Here is a 16,813-nt window from a genome sequence, read left to right as displayed (position 1 = left end):
AGCCACAAGCGAAGCCCAAGAATACTAGCGTGGGTAGCCTATCCCTTCTCCAGCGGATCTTCCGGACCCAGGAATCGAACCCTGCATTTCAGGCAGATTCTTTAACCGGCTGAGCTATGAGGGAAGCAGAGAATGAGTAGGGGCTATGCTTTTCGGATGTCTTGGCCCTATTTGTGACCTGCCTAGTAACCGGCAGGTAAGAATTACAGAAATCAAATGAATCACTGTAAAGTCGGTGCAAGATGCCGCAGTCTTGGTGAAGACCTGGTCTCAACTGCACATACTGAAAAATAATTTCATAATTTCAATACAGCACTTTAAGAAACTGCGTGGAAAATCGCGGGGCTGTGCCCTCAAGTGGTCCAAACGAGCCTTTCGCGGGAGCTCTCTACTTTTTCAGCTGTACAAGGCCAATATAGCAATGCTGCCGTTTTCTGCCAGCCTCCCAAAGCCCCGAAAAGCCCTGGGCTCACCAAAAGCAAGGGCGCCCGACCCCGCCCATGCCCAGGAAGCACCGCGCATGCGCCTTTCCAGCTTCTCGCGCGGCTACCACCACCTGGTGGCGCCACTTCCCCCCACATCCGTTTCACCCGCGCAGCCCGCTCTTTCGAAATACCTTTGTCTAACTCCATAAGGGCAGAGTTAGCATCCAGCTCCTGTTCGCCATAGCCGGCATCTGCCAGAAAAGACTTAGTTGAGTTTGACGCCATGACCCATACAGTTACTCGATTAGCCTATTCATAGAGATTGCAAACTCGGCCCCACCACCGCCATCTTCTTCCACCACCTTCTCGCGGATTTTTCCTCCGCGCTCTGTCAAGCCGTGTTACGCATGCGCCCTGGGCTCCCAGCAGTTCGCCAGCGCCCCTGCGGCCCCCCGCGCAGGCGCTCAGGGAGCTCTGGAACGCTAGGTTCCCGCGGCTGGGCGAGAAGGAGGCGGGGCTTCGAAGGGGGAAGTGACTCGTACGCGCCCGGACGCCGCGGCGAGAGCCAATCAGAGGGCGTGACGTCAGTTTGGCGGGGAGTTTGGTGACCGGGGCTTACAGTGGCGGGAGTTGGAGGCATTAGCTAGTCGTGGTCTAAGGGGCGCAGGGTACAGTTTCCGCTGAATCTGGAGGCATTTCCACGGCTTTTTCCTCAGTTGAGCGTTTTCCTCCGTCCCAGATGCTCTTCAATTCGGTGCTCCGCCAGCCCCAGTTTGGCGTCCCGAGAAATGGTGAGTAACGGCCCTAACCGCTGTCTCTTGCCGGCGGGATTCACCTCCCCCAGAACAACTCTTCGGACCAATGCCGATTTCAGTTCAGTTTCCCAGCCGCCGAGTTCTCCCCCAGCCAGAATGAGTTCGTACTAGCTAGGAATACTGAAGAAAGCCGCACTTGCGTGCCCTCGAGATACTTTTCGTCGTAATCGAGGCTTTTTTTAGTCGTGTAGGCTGAGGGAGGGAGGGACGTTGAGTTAACTGACCTCCATTACGGTTTATGTCTGTTTTGCACGTTAACTGGAAAACGCGTGCATTTTCGTGTGTGTGGCTTTCTGAACGAACAGCTGTGTGAGATCGTCAAGGCTCGTACTCATTGATTAATTCATTCATTTGTAGTGGAAACAGTGAGCCCTACCGTTTGCTATATACACCAGAGAATAGGATCGGCTCTTAAAAAGAACTCAGTCAGGCAGAGAGAACAGAACATCTGCTTCTAGCATGGTCAGAATTTTTTCTTCCTGATTAATTCAAGGGTATGAAAATTCGTAGTGATACAGTGAAAAATGCCCGTAAGCACATTTCCCACAAATGACCACTATTAATAGATTGAAGTATTTTATTCCAAAATGTTTTTCAATGCCAGAAGTAGGAAGTATTGTTATTTGTGGAAGTGGGATTAAAATGTTTTATCTCTTTACTTTTACGATGGAACTTGGAAATACTTCATGTTAGTATATAGGCTTCCAATTTATTCTTTCCAGTTCTTGAAGTTCCTTAGGTTAAAACATTGGCTATAAGAATTTTGAGCTTTAGGTTTTAGTGTCATCAACCTGAAACTTTCTGGTAAGTTTTTGATAAGGGAGTTACCACCCAAACTAAGCTTGGCTGCAAATGAAATCTCATTCATTTAAAGATGAACAAGTTCTTTTTCCCCTTGAAACCGTGTGGAAAACAAAAAGAAAAGGTGAGAAGTGAGCTTTTTATATTTAAGGCATAGGTCTTGAAAAAAGATATTGAGCAGACTGGGGAGTAGCTCCTCAACTTCCTTCCTCCAATCTAAAATTCTACCATCCTTATCTCTTAGACAGTCTTTTAAATTATATTCTAAAAGCCTCTCCTTTCTGTCTCTGCTGCGACCTTGCTTTACTAACTTCTGTATCCTTGGTGTCATGAATGTCAGTATAGCATGGAAGTTAAGAGCTCTGTCTTCCTGATTAATTTCACCTCCACTCCTTACTTGTCTGTGTGACCTGGATCAAGCTATGTAGTCTTTCTTTTGAAACAGATTCTTCTCTTAACTCTACATTCTGTCAACTTTCTTTTTATCTCTGATTCATAAATATTTTTCCGGGAAGGGTAAATTTTCCCCTCTACCCTGATTGAGTATGTATGGCTGGACTAATTTATTAGACATGAGAGATTAGCAGGAGAAAAACAAATTTTAATTCATGTGCATGGAGATCTCATAGAAATGGTACCTAAGAAGTGGCCAAAGCAGGCAGCTTTTATACTTTTCAGACCAAAAAAAAGGCAATAAATTTGTGAGGAATTGACAGGACAAAGAAACTTAAGTTTGGGCTACGTAATTAGTAAGGAATCTAAGCAGAGTTTGGGCTTGAGGTAGTAAATTAAAAGAAGTTACAAGGTTTGTTTACACAGGCTTCTTGGCTCTGAATTTCCTCTCTGTCGGATAAGGGTGACCTTCTACCTCCAGTTGCAAGGAGTGCACCTTTCATAGAGATTTATTTCCTGCTTTTCAGGGAGACAGGAAGGTCAGGGTTTCCTTCTTGCATCAGCTGCTTCTCAAGCAACTTCAATTCAAAATAATCAATATGCTGTTATGGTATGTTTTGAGACAGCCCACACCAAGCCCCCAAATACTCATTCATTGTTTTGCGTTTAGGCACTGAAATTCATTCATTGTTATATATCATGCACCAAACTTTGTAGGACCATCTTTCTTCTTTCGTGATATACTAGGCCCCTTTTCTGTCCCTACCGACTCCCATGGGTTATCATAGCTGTAACCAGGATTTCTTCCACTACTACCTGCAGCCTTCTACCTGTGAGAGGTGTATAAGCATCCTCATCCAGGTGGTCAGTCCCAGAAACATCTCAAACTCATGTACCAAAACCAAACTCACTTTTCCCCTAACCTGCTATACTACCTACTTTAGGAAATGGTCTCATTGTTTTAAACTGGTCTTCACAGTCAGAAACCTGAAAGTCAATCAGAATTCCTCCATTTTCCTCAAGATACCCTTTCAGAGAAGTTCCCTTAAAATCTCCTGAATCCTTCCTTCTCTGTGTCTTCACTGATTTTGCCTCTTCACGTATTTTGGATCTATATTATGCTTACCATTCTGTTTCCCTCAATTGGGCCTTTATACCTTCTTGTCTGGACTATAACAAGTCTCTTGAATGGCCTCTTAGTTTCCCTCTTGCCAGTTTACTTCCCATATTGCTGCCAATGATCTTTCTAAAATGAAAGCTGATTACTCTTCTGTGTATTTTTAAATTGATCTTGAGGTTTTCTTCAGAAGTTTAAACAGATGCAAAGGATCTGTCATTTCTGACCATATTGTGTTTACCTTCTTAAATGAAAATGCTGCATCAGTCTTTAAATTGTGTCTAATACACTATAAATATTATAGTAATGATTTAATAGTCACATCAACCATTTTTTAAAGTATGAACTGCTAGATATTCTACATAGTTTTTTTTCCCTTGAATATATTCCCACTTTATTTTTCCCACAGATTTATCCTAATGTAATTTGACTTTAAGCTTGAAAAGTCATTTTTGTGATCACCCTATGTTACTCTGTAAAAAACTGTATGTTAATATCATTTTAGAACAGAGGCTTTTAAGGCCTGCCTTTCTGTCTGTAGATGGATATTTGTGAACTCTACAACATAACTAACTATTGTATTCATATTATTCTCTTAGTGGTCTTCAATGGCTTGTTTACAATGATATCTGGCCTTAAGGCAATGCCCCCAGGAGTAATGACTAAATCTGAGTTGAATTTCTTTGCCTCCTTTGTATTCCTTCAGGTTATTTCTGTGAACCTGCAGAACTAGATTTGTGTGAGATTATATCAGGCTAAAATGTCTTCTCCAAATGACAGTTTTTATATCACCAAAAGTAAGAATTGAGAGTACTCTAAAATGTGCATGAATTTCTTAATTATTTAGACTGTTCTGTAGATTGTAGCTTCATTGTTTCCTCCAATGCTTACTATATTTGGTTCTCAATAACTGTATACTAAATGAATGTTTTATATATTTGAAATATGTTAACCTACACAGCAAAATGGTAAAACAAAACCTTGTAGATGGTTTACTATTTTCGGACCATAGTACACATCGGGTCTCTGACCCAAGCAGAGTAAGCTTTTCCTCCACTCTGAATTTCTTCCTCTTTCATATATTCATTGAGCACTTACTCCCCTTTCAAAACTTGTGTTTGATTTCACCTTCTTTAAAGACTTCCAGACCCTACCTACCACTACTATTCAGGGCTTAAAATTGCTGTGATAAACTTTAAGATACTATGACTTGTTACCGTTAACGTTTTAGAGTCCTAGAATTTCAGTGCTGGAAAGGAAAGAGAGAGTATAAGAACTAATATTTACTTGTGAATATGTTAGTGGCATGAACCTAACAGAAGCAGAAGATATTAAGAGGTGGCAAGAATACACAGAACTATACCAAAAAGATCTTCATGACTCAGATAATCACAATGGTATGATCACTCACCTAGAGCCAGACATCGTGGAATGCAAAGTCAAGTGGGCCTTAGGAAGCATCGCTACAAACAAAGCTAGTGGACGTGATGGAATTCCAGTTGAGCTCTTTCAAATCCTAAAAGATGATGCTGTGAAAGTGCTGCACTCAATATGCCAGTAAAGTTGGAAAACTCAGCAGTGGCCACAGGACTGGAAAAGGTTAGTTTTCATTCCAGTCTCAAAGAAAGGCAACGCCAAAGAATGCTCAACTACCGCACAATTACACTCATCTCACACGCTAGCAAAGTAATGCTCAGAATTCTCCAAGCCAGGCTTCAACAGTACGTGAACTTCCAGATGCTCAAGCTAAATTTCGAAAAGGCATAGGAACCAGAGATCAAACTGCCAACATCCATTGGATCATCGAAAAAGCAAAAGAGTTACAGAAAAACATCTACTTCTGCTTTATTGACTATGCCAAAGGCTTTGACTGTGTGGATCACAACAGACTGGAAAGTTCTTAAAGAGATGGGAATACCAGACCATCTGACCTGCCTCCTGAGAAATCTGTATGCAGGTCAAGAAGCAACAGAACTGGACATGGATCAACAGGCTGGTTCCAAATTGGGAAAGGAGTACATCAAGACTGCATATTGTCACCCTGCTTATTTAACTTATATGCAGAGTATATCATGAGAAATGTTGGACTGGATGAAGCACAAGCTGGAATCAAGATTGCCGAGAGAAATATCAATAAGCTCAGATACACAGGTGACACACTACCCTTATGACAGAAAGCGAAGAAGAACTACAGAGCCTCTTGATGAAAGTGAAAAGAGGAGAGTGAAAAACCTGGCTTAAAACTCAATATTGAAAAAACTAAGATCATGGCATCTGGTCCCATCACTTCATGGCAAATTGATGGGGAAACAGTGACAGACTTTATTTTTGGGGGCTCCAAAATCACTGCAGGTGGTAACTGCAGCCATGAAATTAAAAGATGCTTGCTCCTTGGAAGAAAAGTTATGATCGACCTAGACAGCATATTGAAAAGCAGAGACATTACTTTGCCAACAAAGATCCATTCAGTCAAGGCTATGGTTTTTCCAGTGTTCATGTATGGATGTGAGAGTTGGACTGTGAAGAAAGCTGAGCACCAAAGAATTGATGCTTTTGAAGTGTGGTGTTGGAGAAGACTCTTGAGAGTCCCTTGGACTGCAAGGAGATCCAACCAGTGCATCCTAAAGGAGATCAGTCCTGAATATGCACTGGAAGGACTGATGCTGAAGCTGAAACTCCATTACTTTGGCCACCTGATGTGAAGAGCTGACTCATTGGAAAAGACCCTGATGGTGGGAAAGATTGAAGGCAGGAAGAGAATGGGCCTGACAGAGGGTGAGATGGTTGGAAGGTATCACCAACTCAATGGACATGAGTTTGAGTAAACTCCGGGAGATGATGATGGATGGGCAGGGAGGCTTGGTGTGCTGCAGTGCATGGGGTCTCAAAGAGTCAGACACAACTGAGCGACTGAACTGAACTGATGTTAGTGGCTACAGTAGGTGCATTGACGTTGTGGGTTGGCCAAAAAGTTCATTCTGATTTTTCCACACCACCTTACCAGAAACCTGAACGAACTTTTTGGCCAACCTCATACGTTATTTCCTTTGACTCCGACCACTGGATTGTGTGTGATGTTGCTAGTAACTGAAGTTTGCAGTAATGATTTAGAACTCTAAAAACATGGAATTTTACTTGATAAGAATGACTGGGTAATCTTTGTGGTTATTTTTCGTGATTGTCACCAAAGGATGGTGGAAGGAGTAACATACAAAGGCCGCTGGTGTCTTGCCATCTTAAATACGTTAGCAAGAGTCTTCATTCAAGATGGTAAGCCCAAAGCTCTATCTCACCAGAAGTTGAGAAGTGCTCTTTCATTTTTTCCTTAGGACCACTTAGGAGAATACCTGAAACTGTATTCCAGAGGGCCATGGATAGTGAATAGATCTATAGTAAAGTATATGAAACTTTTAAAAGTTAATTTTTGCCTCTGCATTTGTTGGAAGTACTGAAATGTGATGATATATTAGAATCTATAAGGAATTTTGTCTTCCTTTAGGATGGTCTTCACAGTACCCGCTACAGTCCCTGCTCACTGGCTATCAGTGCAACTATAATGACGAGCATACTTCTTATGGAGAAACAGGAACCCCAGTTCCTCCTTTTGGATGCACCTTCTCTTCTGGTAAGAGAGTTACTGAATAAGCGAGGCTTGGTCAGAAATGATCTGCTTCACTCTTTAGAGGGAAAATATCCTATGCTGTCTCTCTTTTAACAAAAAGTAAATTAGATGGTAGAGTTTTTCTAATATCTCTTCTCTTCTCATTTATAAAATATACTTTTCTTAATCTCTGTGCATAATTATATATTTCTGCTAAAGCATAAGATTCTTAGAGCATCATTTTTAGTTTGTTTGTTTTTATCTGATATCAGGAAAGGGTTACAAAAGTTCAGCCATCATGTTGATCTCATTGAATCTATCTCTTCTGCAGTGCATTGGGAACATATTCACAGAAGTAGAAGTGCTTGTCCCTGCTGCTAAAAGTTTAAGAGAGGAAAAGTAAAAAGTTGAGGAAAAAGGATATTAATTTAATAGGGTTAGCCTGCTGGAGGCCTATGTCATGTGCGCCCCCTCTTTTTTTTTTTTTTTTTTTTTTGCCATTGGCCAGTACCACTCTTGTTTTGTTCAGGTATCATTCTTGATTCAGTTCCCCTTTAAATAAGAGATTATCTGAAGATTAGTATTTTTTAGTCACTTACTAAATTAGATATTATGGCAAATTTTAAGCCATCTTTAACTCAGAAAAACCTCTACTATACCAGATGCTATATGGGCAAAATTGTCTTGCCTCTTTCCAAATAGGTTCTTTGTGTTTACCTTGTATTTTTCAATTAATCGATATTATGTTTATATATATATATAGCTTTAAACTTGGCTTTAACATTTATTCTTACTCTTTATTTTATTCTTTATTTCTTACGTAGCTCCCAGTATGGAGCATATACTAGCAGTTGCCAATGAAGAAGGCTTTGTTAGGTTATATAACACAGAATCACAAACCAGTAGAAAGAAGTGCATCAAAGGTAAGTCAAGATTTAAAATATTTGTTTTAATATTTTTAATTCATAAAGCCTCAAGGAAACTAGGCTTCTGGCATAGCTCAGTTGGTAAAGAATTTGCCTGAAATGCAGGAGACCTGGGTTCAATTCCTGGTTGGGAAGATCCCCTGGAGAAGGAAATGGGAACCCACTCCAGTATTCTTGCCTGGAGAATCCCATGGACAGAGGAGCCTGGCAGGCTACAGTCCAAGGGGTCGCAAGAGTCAAACACGACTTAGCGACTAACCCACCACCACAAGGAAATTACTATTTGAATAAATTCTCAGTGATACTCACTTCTGATTAAGTTTGTTTAGGGATCAGACCTGAAAGTAAATGGTGGGCTGCCTTTCTGTCAATAACTACAGCAAAATCTTTACTGGGAGTTAAGAAAAGTACATTTTAGGATTAAAAACAATTTTTCTTTTAAAAAGTTAAGTTTTTTTATACTTAATGTGGGGAAACATTGCTTCAAAATACTTATATTGAACAAGTGTCTTTTATGCATAAGGCAAAGTTCTGATGACCTTAAAGAGATGACACCACCCTTATGGCAGAAAGTGAAGAGGAACTAAAAAGTCTCTTGATGAAAGTGAAAGAGGAGAGTGGAAAAGTTGGCTTAAAGCTCAGTATTCGGAAAACTAAGATCATGGAATCCAGTCCCATCACTTCATGGGAAATAGATGGGGAAACAGTGGAAACAGTGTCAGGCTTTATTTTTGGGGGCTCCAAAATCACTGCAGATGGTGACTGCAGCCATGAAATTAAAAGACGCTTACTCTTTGGAAGGAAAGTTATGACCAACCTAGATAGCGTATTGAAAAGCAGAGACATTACTTTGCCAACAAAGGTCCATCTAGTCAAGGCTATGGTTTTTCCAGTGGTCATGTATGGATGTGAGAGTTGGACTGTGAAGAAGGCTGAGCGCCGAAGAATTGATGCTTTTAACTGTGGTGTTGGAGAAGACTCTTGAGAGTCCCTTGGACTGCAAGGAGATCCAACCAGTCCATCCTAAAGGAGATCAGTCCTGGGTGTTCTTTGGAAGGAATGATGCTAAAGCTGAAACTCCAGTACTTTGACCACCTCATGCGAAGAGATGACTCATTGGAAAAGACTGATGCTGGGAGGGATTGGGGGCAGGAGGAGAAGGGGATGACAGAGGATGAGATGGTTGGATGGGATCACTGACTCGATGGACGTGAATTTGAGTGAACTCCGGGAGTTGGTGATGGACAGGGAGGCCTGGCGTGCTGGAATTCATGGGGTCGCAAAGAGTCGGACACGACTGAGCAACTGAACTGAACTGAACTTGGGAAAGACTAGAGATCTCTTCAAGAAAATTGGAGATATCAAGAGAACATCTCATGCAAGGATGGACATGATAAAGGACAGACATGGTGAGGACCAAATGGAAGCAGAAGAAATTAGGAAGTGGCAGGAATGCACAGAACTATACAAAATCACTGCACATGGTGATTGCAGCCATGAAATTAAAAGACACTCCTTGGAAGGAAAGTTATGACCAACCTAGACAGCATATTAAAAGGCAGAGACATTACTTTGCCAATAAAGGTCCGTCTAGTTAAGGCTATGGTTTTTCCAGTGGTCATGTATGGATGTGAGAGTTGGACTGTGAAGAAAGCTGAGCACCGAAGAATTGATGCTTTTGAACTGTGGTGCTGGAGAAGACTCTTGAGAGTCCCTTGGACTGCAAGGAGATCCAACCAGTGCATCCTAAAGGAGATCAGTCCTGAATATTCATTGGAAGGACTGATGTTAAAGCTGAAACTCCAGTACTTTGGCCACCTGATGCAAAGAGCTGACTCATTGGAAAAGACCCTGATCCTGGGAAAGATTGAGGGCAGGAGGAGAAGGGGACGACAGAGGATGAGATGGCTGGATGGCATCACCGACTCGATGGACATGGTTTTGGGTGAACTCCAGGAGTTGGTGATGGGCAGGGAGGCCTGGCGTGCTGCGGTTCATGGAGTCGCAAGGAGTTGGACACGACTGAGTGACTGAACTGAATACAAAAAGGTCTTAATAACCCAGATAATCACAGTGGTATGGTCCCTCACCTGGAGCTGGACTTCTGGAGTGTGAAGTCAAGTGGACCTTAGGAAGCATCACTGTGAATAAAGCTGGTGTAGGTGACAGAATTCCAGCTGAGCTATTTCAAATCCTAAAAGATGATGCTGTTAAAGTGCTACACTCAGTGTGTCAGCAAATTTGGAAAACTCAGCAGTAGCCACAGGACTGGAAAAGGTCATTTTCCATTTCAATTGCTAAGAAGGTCAGTGCTAAAGAATGTTCAAATTACCATACAACTGTGCTCATTTTACATGCTAGCAAGGTTATGCTCAAAATCCTTCCAGGTAGGCTTCAGCAGTACATGAACTGAAAACTTACAGAGGTACTGGCTATGTTCAGAAAAGTCAGAGGAACCAGAGATCAAATTGCCAACATTGGTTGGATTATGGAAAAAGCAAGGAAGTTCCAGTAAAACATCTACTTCTGCTTCATTGACTATGTTAAAGCTTTTGACTTGTGGATCACAACAAACTGGAAAATTCTAAGAGATAGGAGTACTAGACCAGTTACCAGACAAGGAGGTAAGACCTGACTGATTCAAAATTGGGGCAGGAGTATGACAAGGCTGTATATTGTTACCCTGCTTATTTTACTTATATGTGGAGTGCATCATGTGAAATGCCATGCTAGATAAATCACAAGCTGCAATCAAGATTGCCAGGAGAATAGCAACAACCTCAGAGATGCAGATGATACCACTCTGATGGCAGAAAGTGAAGAGGAACTAAAGAGCCTCTTGATAAGGGTGAAAGAGGAGAGTGACAAAGCTGGCTTAAAACTCAATATTCTAAAAACTAAGATTGTGGCATCCAATCCTACCACTTCATGGCAAATAGAAAAAGTGGAAGGAGTGATAGATTTTCTTTCCTTGGATTCTAGAATCACTGCAGACAGTGACTGCAGCCATGAAATTAAAAGATGCTTGTTCCTTGGAAGGAAAGCTGTGACCAACCTAGACAGCATATTAAAAAGCAGAGACATCACTTTGCTGACAAAGGTCCATATAATCAAAGCTATGGTTTTACCAGTAGTCATGTATGGATGTGAGAGTTGAACCATAAAGAAAGCTGAGCCAAAGAACTGATGCTTTCAGATTGTGGTGCTGAAAAAGACTCTTGAGAGTACCTTGGACTGCAGGGAGATGAAACCAGTCAATCCTAAAGAAAATCAACTCTGAATATTCATTGGAAGGCCTGTTGCTGAAACTGAAACTTCAATCCTTTGGCCACCTGATGCGAAGAGCCAACTCATTGGAAAAGACCCTGATGCTAGGAAAGATTGAGAACAAGAGGAGAAGAGGGTGGCAGAGGATGAAGTGGTTAGATAGCATCAGTGAGTGAATGGACATGAATTTGAGCATGGGAACTCCGGGAAATAGTGGAAAACAGAGGAGCCTGGCATACTACAGTCTGTGGGATCGCAGGGTCAGATATGACTTAGTAACTGAACAGCAACAACAGCAAATTCAGGTGTTGGGAAAAGAAGAAAAAAGGCTTTAGATGATGTAGATGAAATACAAAGAAAACACTGTAGGGGTTTCAGAAAGCTCTCATCTAGTAAAGAAGGTGAGGGAAATTTTTCATGAAGGATGGGACGTTTAAGGTGGACTGTGGTATTTTAGACCGGTGGAGGTGGAATTGGACACTCCAAGTAGAGGGAAAAGCATTCGCAAAGGCCTCAAGATAGGAAAGCGTCAGAAGTAGTGTGGATAGAGGGAGAAATGCAGTTTGATTGGAATAAGGTACATAGAGAACAATGAGAGATACGGCCAACGTGAGCAGAACTTTGAATGTCCAACTAAAGTACTTTAGACTCCTTTCAGACAGCATGATGAAGATTTTTTAGAATGTTTCACAAATACTCTGTTTTAGAGAATATATCCCCTCATGGAAAGCAATTTGATATCAAATGGTAGTTTTATGAGGTAGTGAAGGGAATGCATAATGTGTGTGAATCCACAAATTCTCTTTGGCCCATGGACCTTACTGTATTGACCACTGATCTTTTTACTACAGTTTTCAAGCCATTTAAATTGTTGGTATGGCTACCACAGAACATAGTTAGACATTTCACATTCACCATTTTCTTCGTTTAGAATGGATGGCTCACTGGAATGCTGTTTTTGACCTGGCCTGGGTCCCTGGTGAATTTAAGCTTGTAAGTGACTTTCATTTTGTGGGGAATCTGGGTAAATACTGGTGAAGGGTTGTTTTATTAAACCATGATACCTTATTTTTGAAAGGTTACAGCAGCAGGTGATCAGACAGCCAAATTTTGGGATGTAAATGCTGGTGAGCTGATTGGAACTTGCAAAGGTCATCAGTGTAGCCTCAAGTCAGTTGCCTTTTCTAAGTTTGAGAAAGGTAAGTATGTGCTTATCCTCTTTCATGTCCTTAACCTCCTTCATGGTGAAGTAATAAGCTGCAGTTGTTTGTACTTATCAGATTTGCACCTTTCCCTACATAGATGATGGAGATTCTTAAGATGACCTGGAAACCTCAATGAAATCAAGTTGGATTTTAGTCCTGTTCTAATGGATGTTGCCTCTAACTTGTCCCTAAAAGTCAAGCATCTTCAGATAATTTCTTTCTATAATCTTACAGATGAGATAAAAATTTGCAAATAGCCATGATACTTCTGTTTTCAGCTATTACTCAAAATTAATCTTTCTACATTTATTTACTATAGTGGGGAAGGAAGGTTTAAGGAGCGCTGTAATACAGAATTGTACTATAGTAGTTAGGGAAAAACTTAGCAGGGGTGTCTGAATTAGCTTTTAATTTCTGTTTTTTTTGTTTGTTTGTTTTTCCATTTGTTTCTCACTAAATGAGAGTGAGACAACAAACTTTCACCTCAAAGAAGTGGCTGATCCATCTGACTTCAGTCTCATAATAATAGAAATAAACATTATAGTCTCCTTTATCATTAAAAAATACTCTGTTTTTTAAAGGTATATTTTCCTTTATTCACTTGAGCACTCAGGAGTAATAAACCAAGTTGTGAAACTGGTTTGAACTTTAAAAAAAAAAAATCAGTTGCTATTGAGACTGGAACCATGAGGGGAAATATATGACACAGTTTTTATATCTGCCTAACTTTTCCCTAGCACATCTATTTTGTACAGTTATATATGCTTATGTTCTAGTTTACTTCACTTGTGTCAGAGGTCATTCTGAGTTTATGAAAATAACTTAAGGTCATGAAAATATATTAATTCCTAAGGTAAATTTGTTTCAGTTCAGTTCAGTCTCTCAGTCATGTCCAACTCTTTGTGACCCCATGAACCGCAGCACGCCAGGTCTCCCTGTCCATCACCAACTCCCAGAGTCTACCCAAACCCATGTCCATTGAGTCGGTGATGCCATCCAACCATCTCATCCCTTGTCGCCCCCTTCTCTTGCCCTCAGTCTTTCCCAGCATCAGGGTCTTTTCCAATGAGTCAGCTCTTTGCATCAGGTGCCCAAAGTATTGGAGTTTCAGCTTCAACATCAGTCCTTCCAGTGAACACCCAGGACTGGTCTCCTTTAGGATGGACTGGTTGGATCTCCTTGCAGTCCAAGGGACTCTCAAGAGTCTTCTCCAGCACCACAGTTCAAAAGCATCAATTCTTCGGTGCTCAGCTTTCTTCACAGTCCAACTCTCACATCCATACATGACCACTGGAAAAACCACAGCCTTGACTAGATGGGCCTTTGTTGTCAAAGTAATGTCTCTACTTTTTAATATGCTGTCTAGGTTGGTCATGGCACCCCATTCCCATACTCTCGCCTGGAAAATCTCATGGATGGAGGAGCCTGGTGGGCTACAGTCCATGGGGTCGCTAAGAGTCAGACATGACTGAGCGACTTCACTTTCACTTTTCACTTTCATGCATTGGAGGAGGAAATGGCAACCCACTTCAGTATTCTTGCCTGGAGAATCCCAGGGATGGGGGAGCCTGGTGGGCTGCCATCTATGGGGTCACACAGAGTCGGACACGACTAAAACGACTTAGCAGCAGCAGCAGCAGATTGGTCATAACTTTCCTTCCAAGGAGTAAGCGTCTTTTAATTTCTGGCTGCAGTCACCATCTGCAGTGATTTTGGAGCCCCCAAAAATAAAGTCTTCCACTATTTCCCCATCTATTTGCCATGAAGTGATGGAACCAGATGCTGTAATCTTAGTTACAAACAAACAAGAGAAGGAAAACGCCATTATCATTCAGTCCCTTTGCTTAATTTTGAAAACTCTGTGCATAGAGAAAGCACAAACCTTATCTTGGCTCCCAGTAGTCCACAGTTGCCCCAGTATGAATTAGTCTGGTGGGACACTGCCCCCAGGGCCATCTAGTTTGATTGCTAAAACACAGATTTTAACCCCTTCTCCTTAGCCAAGTGTTCTTGTGCAGGGCATACTTTTACCACCATACATAGAAGACCTCATGTTTTATTGTGATTTCTGCCTCTAAATTCTTAGGCAAAGTCATTTTTATCTCCCTGAATGTTCATTTAGTGAGATAAATATCCTCTTTAACTTACAAAACCATTTTTGTTGTTGTTCAGTCGCTCAGTCATGTCTGACTCTTTGCGACCCCATGGACTGCAGCATGCCAAGCTTCTGTCTTCTGGAGTTTGCTCAAACTCATGTGCATTAAGTCAGTGATTCCATCCAACCATCTCATCCCCTGTCGCCCCCTTCTCTTGCCCTCAATCTTTCCCAACATCAGGGTTTTTTCCAATGAGTTGGCTCTTCACATCAGGTGGCCAAAGTATTACTTTCAGCATCGGTCCTTCCGCTGAATATTCAATGTTGATATCCTTTAGGATTGAATGGTTTAATCTCCTTATGAGCATAAAAATGAGGTGTAATATGCATGCACAAAACAACAGCAACAAATGAAAAAAGCAAAACTGAGGAGCATATAAATGCTTGGTCTATTTTCTTGGTTTTTGAGCGGTTGTAGTCAATGTGGTAGAAAAGATCATGATCAAGTTCTTTCAGCCCTACATGAGCAGGATACAAATAACCCTGTTAGGACATAGTTATATTAATACTAGTGTAATTTGCCTTTCCTAAATATCTACCACCTTAAAACCCAGAAAATATTTTCATTTCTAATTGTCAGTTACTCCCAGATGTGTTTTTCTGTGGTCCAAGGGTTGCTGGAACTACTAGTGGGTAATTAAAAGTAATTACAAATATATTTCTATTACCCCTCGTACATTATCTTTGAATTTGTACCTTCTTTCTCATTCTTCATCCTCCAATTCAAGACCAGTCTTTCTTCTAGGGTACTGGGGTCTCAATCCTGACTCACTGGTCACCTGGAAAGGTTTTTGGTTTTTTTTTATTGAAGTTTACAATGTTGTGTTAATTTCTGCTGTATAACAATGTGACTCAGTTACACACATTAGGGAGCTTTTTTAAAATACCAATTAAGTGTGACTCTCTTGGAGCTGGGCCAGGCATCTGTTTTGTTAAAATTCCTCAAGGGATTCCAGCGTGCTGCTAATGTTGAGAAGCATTCTTGATCCTCCCCCAAGACCTTATGCCATCACTTACGTCTCCACAGTTTTCCTTTTCTTGGCTCTTCCTAGGAAAAATGCAAGCATATCTGGCCTGTCCCTAAAAGAACATCTTATCACCCTGTCTTATCACCCTTTCTTATTTCCTTGTCTCTTCTAAGTTTCTTAAGAGTAATCAAAATTAGGTTAAATGTCCTCATCTCAGTTTAGTTCAGTTTGGTTCTGTTTTCCATTCCCAGCTCTCTTCCTGAAATCAGCCTGCTTTCTACTTGGTCAACATTTGGTGCATTTGGCCTTTTATTTTAAACCTCATGAGAATTTTTTTCTTCCTTGGAACCTATGATATCACTGCCTCTGGTTCTCAGTATTTCTGTGTATCCCCTAAGTACTTTTGTGAACTCTTGCTTCTCTACCTAACTTGAAATGTTGGCATGGCCCAAAATTTGGTATTTGCCCATGTTTTCCTTTCAGTCTGTACCTTCTCCCTGGACGGTCTCATCTAGTCCAATTTTGTTTTTTGCTCTACTTACATTGAACCAGATTATATTTCCAACTTTGACTTTTCTGCTAGGACTTCAAGTTCAGCATATCTGAAACTGAACTCATGATTTACCCCAATCTTGGAAGGTTTCTGCCATTATTTTTTGAAATATTTTTTCTGCCCTGTTTTTTCTCCTAGAACTCCACAATTACTCATGTACTAGACTTTTTGAAATTGTCCCATGAATCCTTGAAGCTTTATTCATCTTTTTCCATTTTCTTAAATGAGATATAATTAACACACCATAAAATTCACCCATTTAATGTGTATGTTTCAGTGATTTTTAATTTTTTTTAATAGAGTTCAGTCATCACCACAGTCCAAGTTTAGAACAATTTCAACAGCCCAAAAAGAAAACAGAGCCAACAGAGCCATTAACAGTACTTTCTGTCTTCCCCAGCCTTACACAGCCTACTTTCTTTCTGTCTCTCTTTCTGTCTCTATAGATTTGCCTATTATGCCTTCATGTAAATGGAACCATATAATACGTTGTTGGCTTCTTTTACTTAGCATAATGTTCAGTCTTAGTTTTCACTCTTCCTCAGATGGAATGGTTTCTGTTGATTTGTCTTCAAGTTCATAGACTT

At 41.0% G+C, this 16,813-nt stretch overlaps 2 protein-coding genes across 2 annotated transcripts in view; one reads left to right on the top strand and one right to left on the bottom strand.

Annotated features, from left to right (window-relative positions):
* The window catches only part of INTS7 (integrator complex subunit 7), an 84,010-nt gene extending 83,152 nt beyond the window's left edge, over window positions 1-858 (bottom strand). Inside the window, exon 1 of the mRNA XM_027565659.1 lies at window positions 617-858. Within this exon, the coding sequence (XP_027421460.1) occupies window positions 617-710 (94 nt within the window). The 5' untranslated portion in view covers window positions 711-858. The remainder of the gene's footprint in view (window positions 1-616) is intronic.
* A 165-nt stretch (window positions 859-1,023) lies between these two features.
* Window positions 1,024-16,813, top strand: part of DTL (denticleless E3 ubiquitin protein ligase homolog) — a 50,354-nt gene continuing 34,564 nt past the window's right edge. Inside the window, exons 1-5 of the mRNA XM_027565657.1 lie at window positions 1,024-1,216; window positions 7,051-7,176; window positions 7,977-8,075; window positions 12,277-12,338; window positions 12,424-12,544. Of these exons, the coding sequence (XP_027421458.1) occupies window positions 1,165-1,216; window positions 7,051-7,176; window positions 7,977-8,075; window positions 12,277-12,338; window positions 12,424-12,544 (460 nt within the window). The 5' untranslated portion in view covers window positions 1,024-1,164. The remainder of the gene's footprint in view (window positions 1,217-7,050; window positions 7,177-7,976; window positions 8,076-12,276; window positions 12,339-12,423; window positions 12,545-16,813) is intronic.

This window comes from Bos indicus x Bos taurus, chromosome 16 (assembly GCF_003369695.1).
Source record: "Bos indicus x Bos taurus breed Angus x Brahman F1 hybrid chromosome 16, Bos_hybrid_MaternalHap_v2.0, whole genome shotgun sequence".
NCBI classification, from domain to species: domain Eukaryota; kingdom Metazoa; phylum Chordata; class Mammalia; order Artiodactyla; family Bovidae; genus Bos; species Bos indicus x Bos taurus.
Note: the sequence above shows the minus strand (reverse complement) of the source record. Positions and strands in the feature narration are given on the sequence as shown.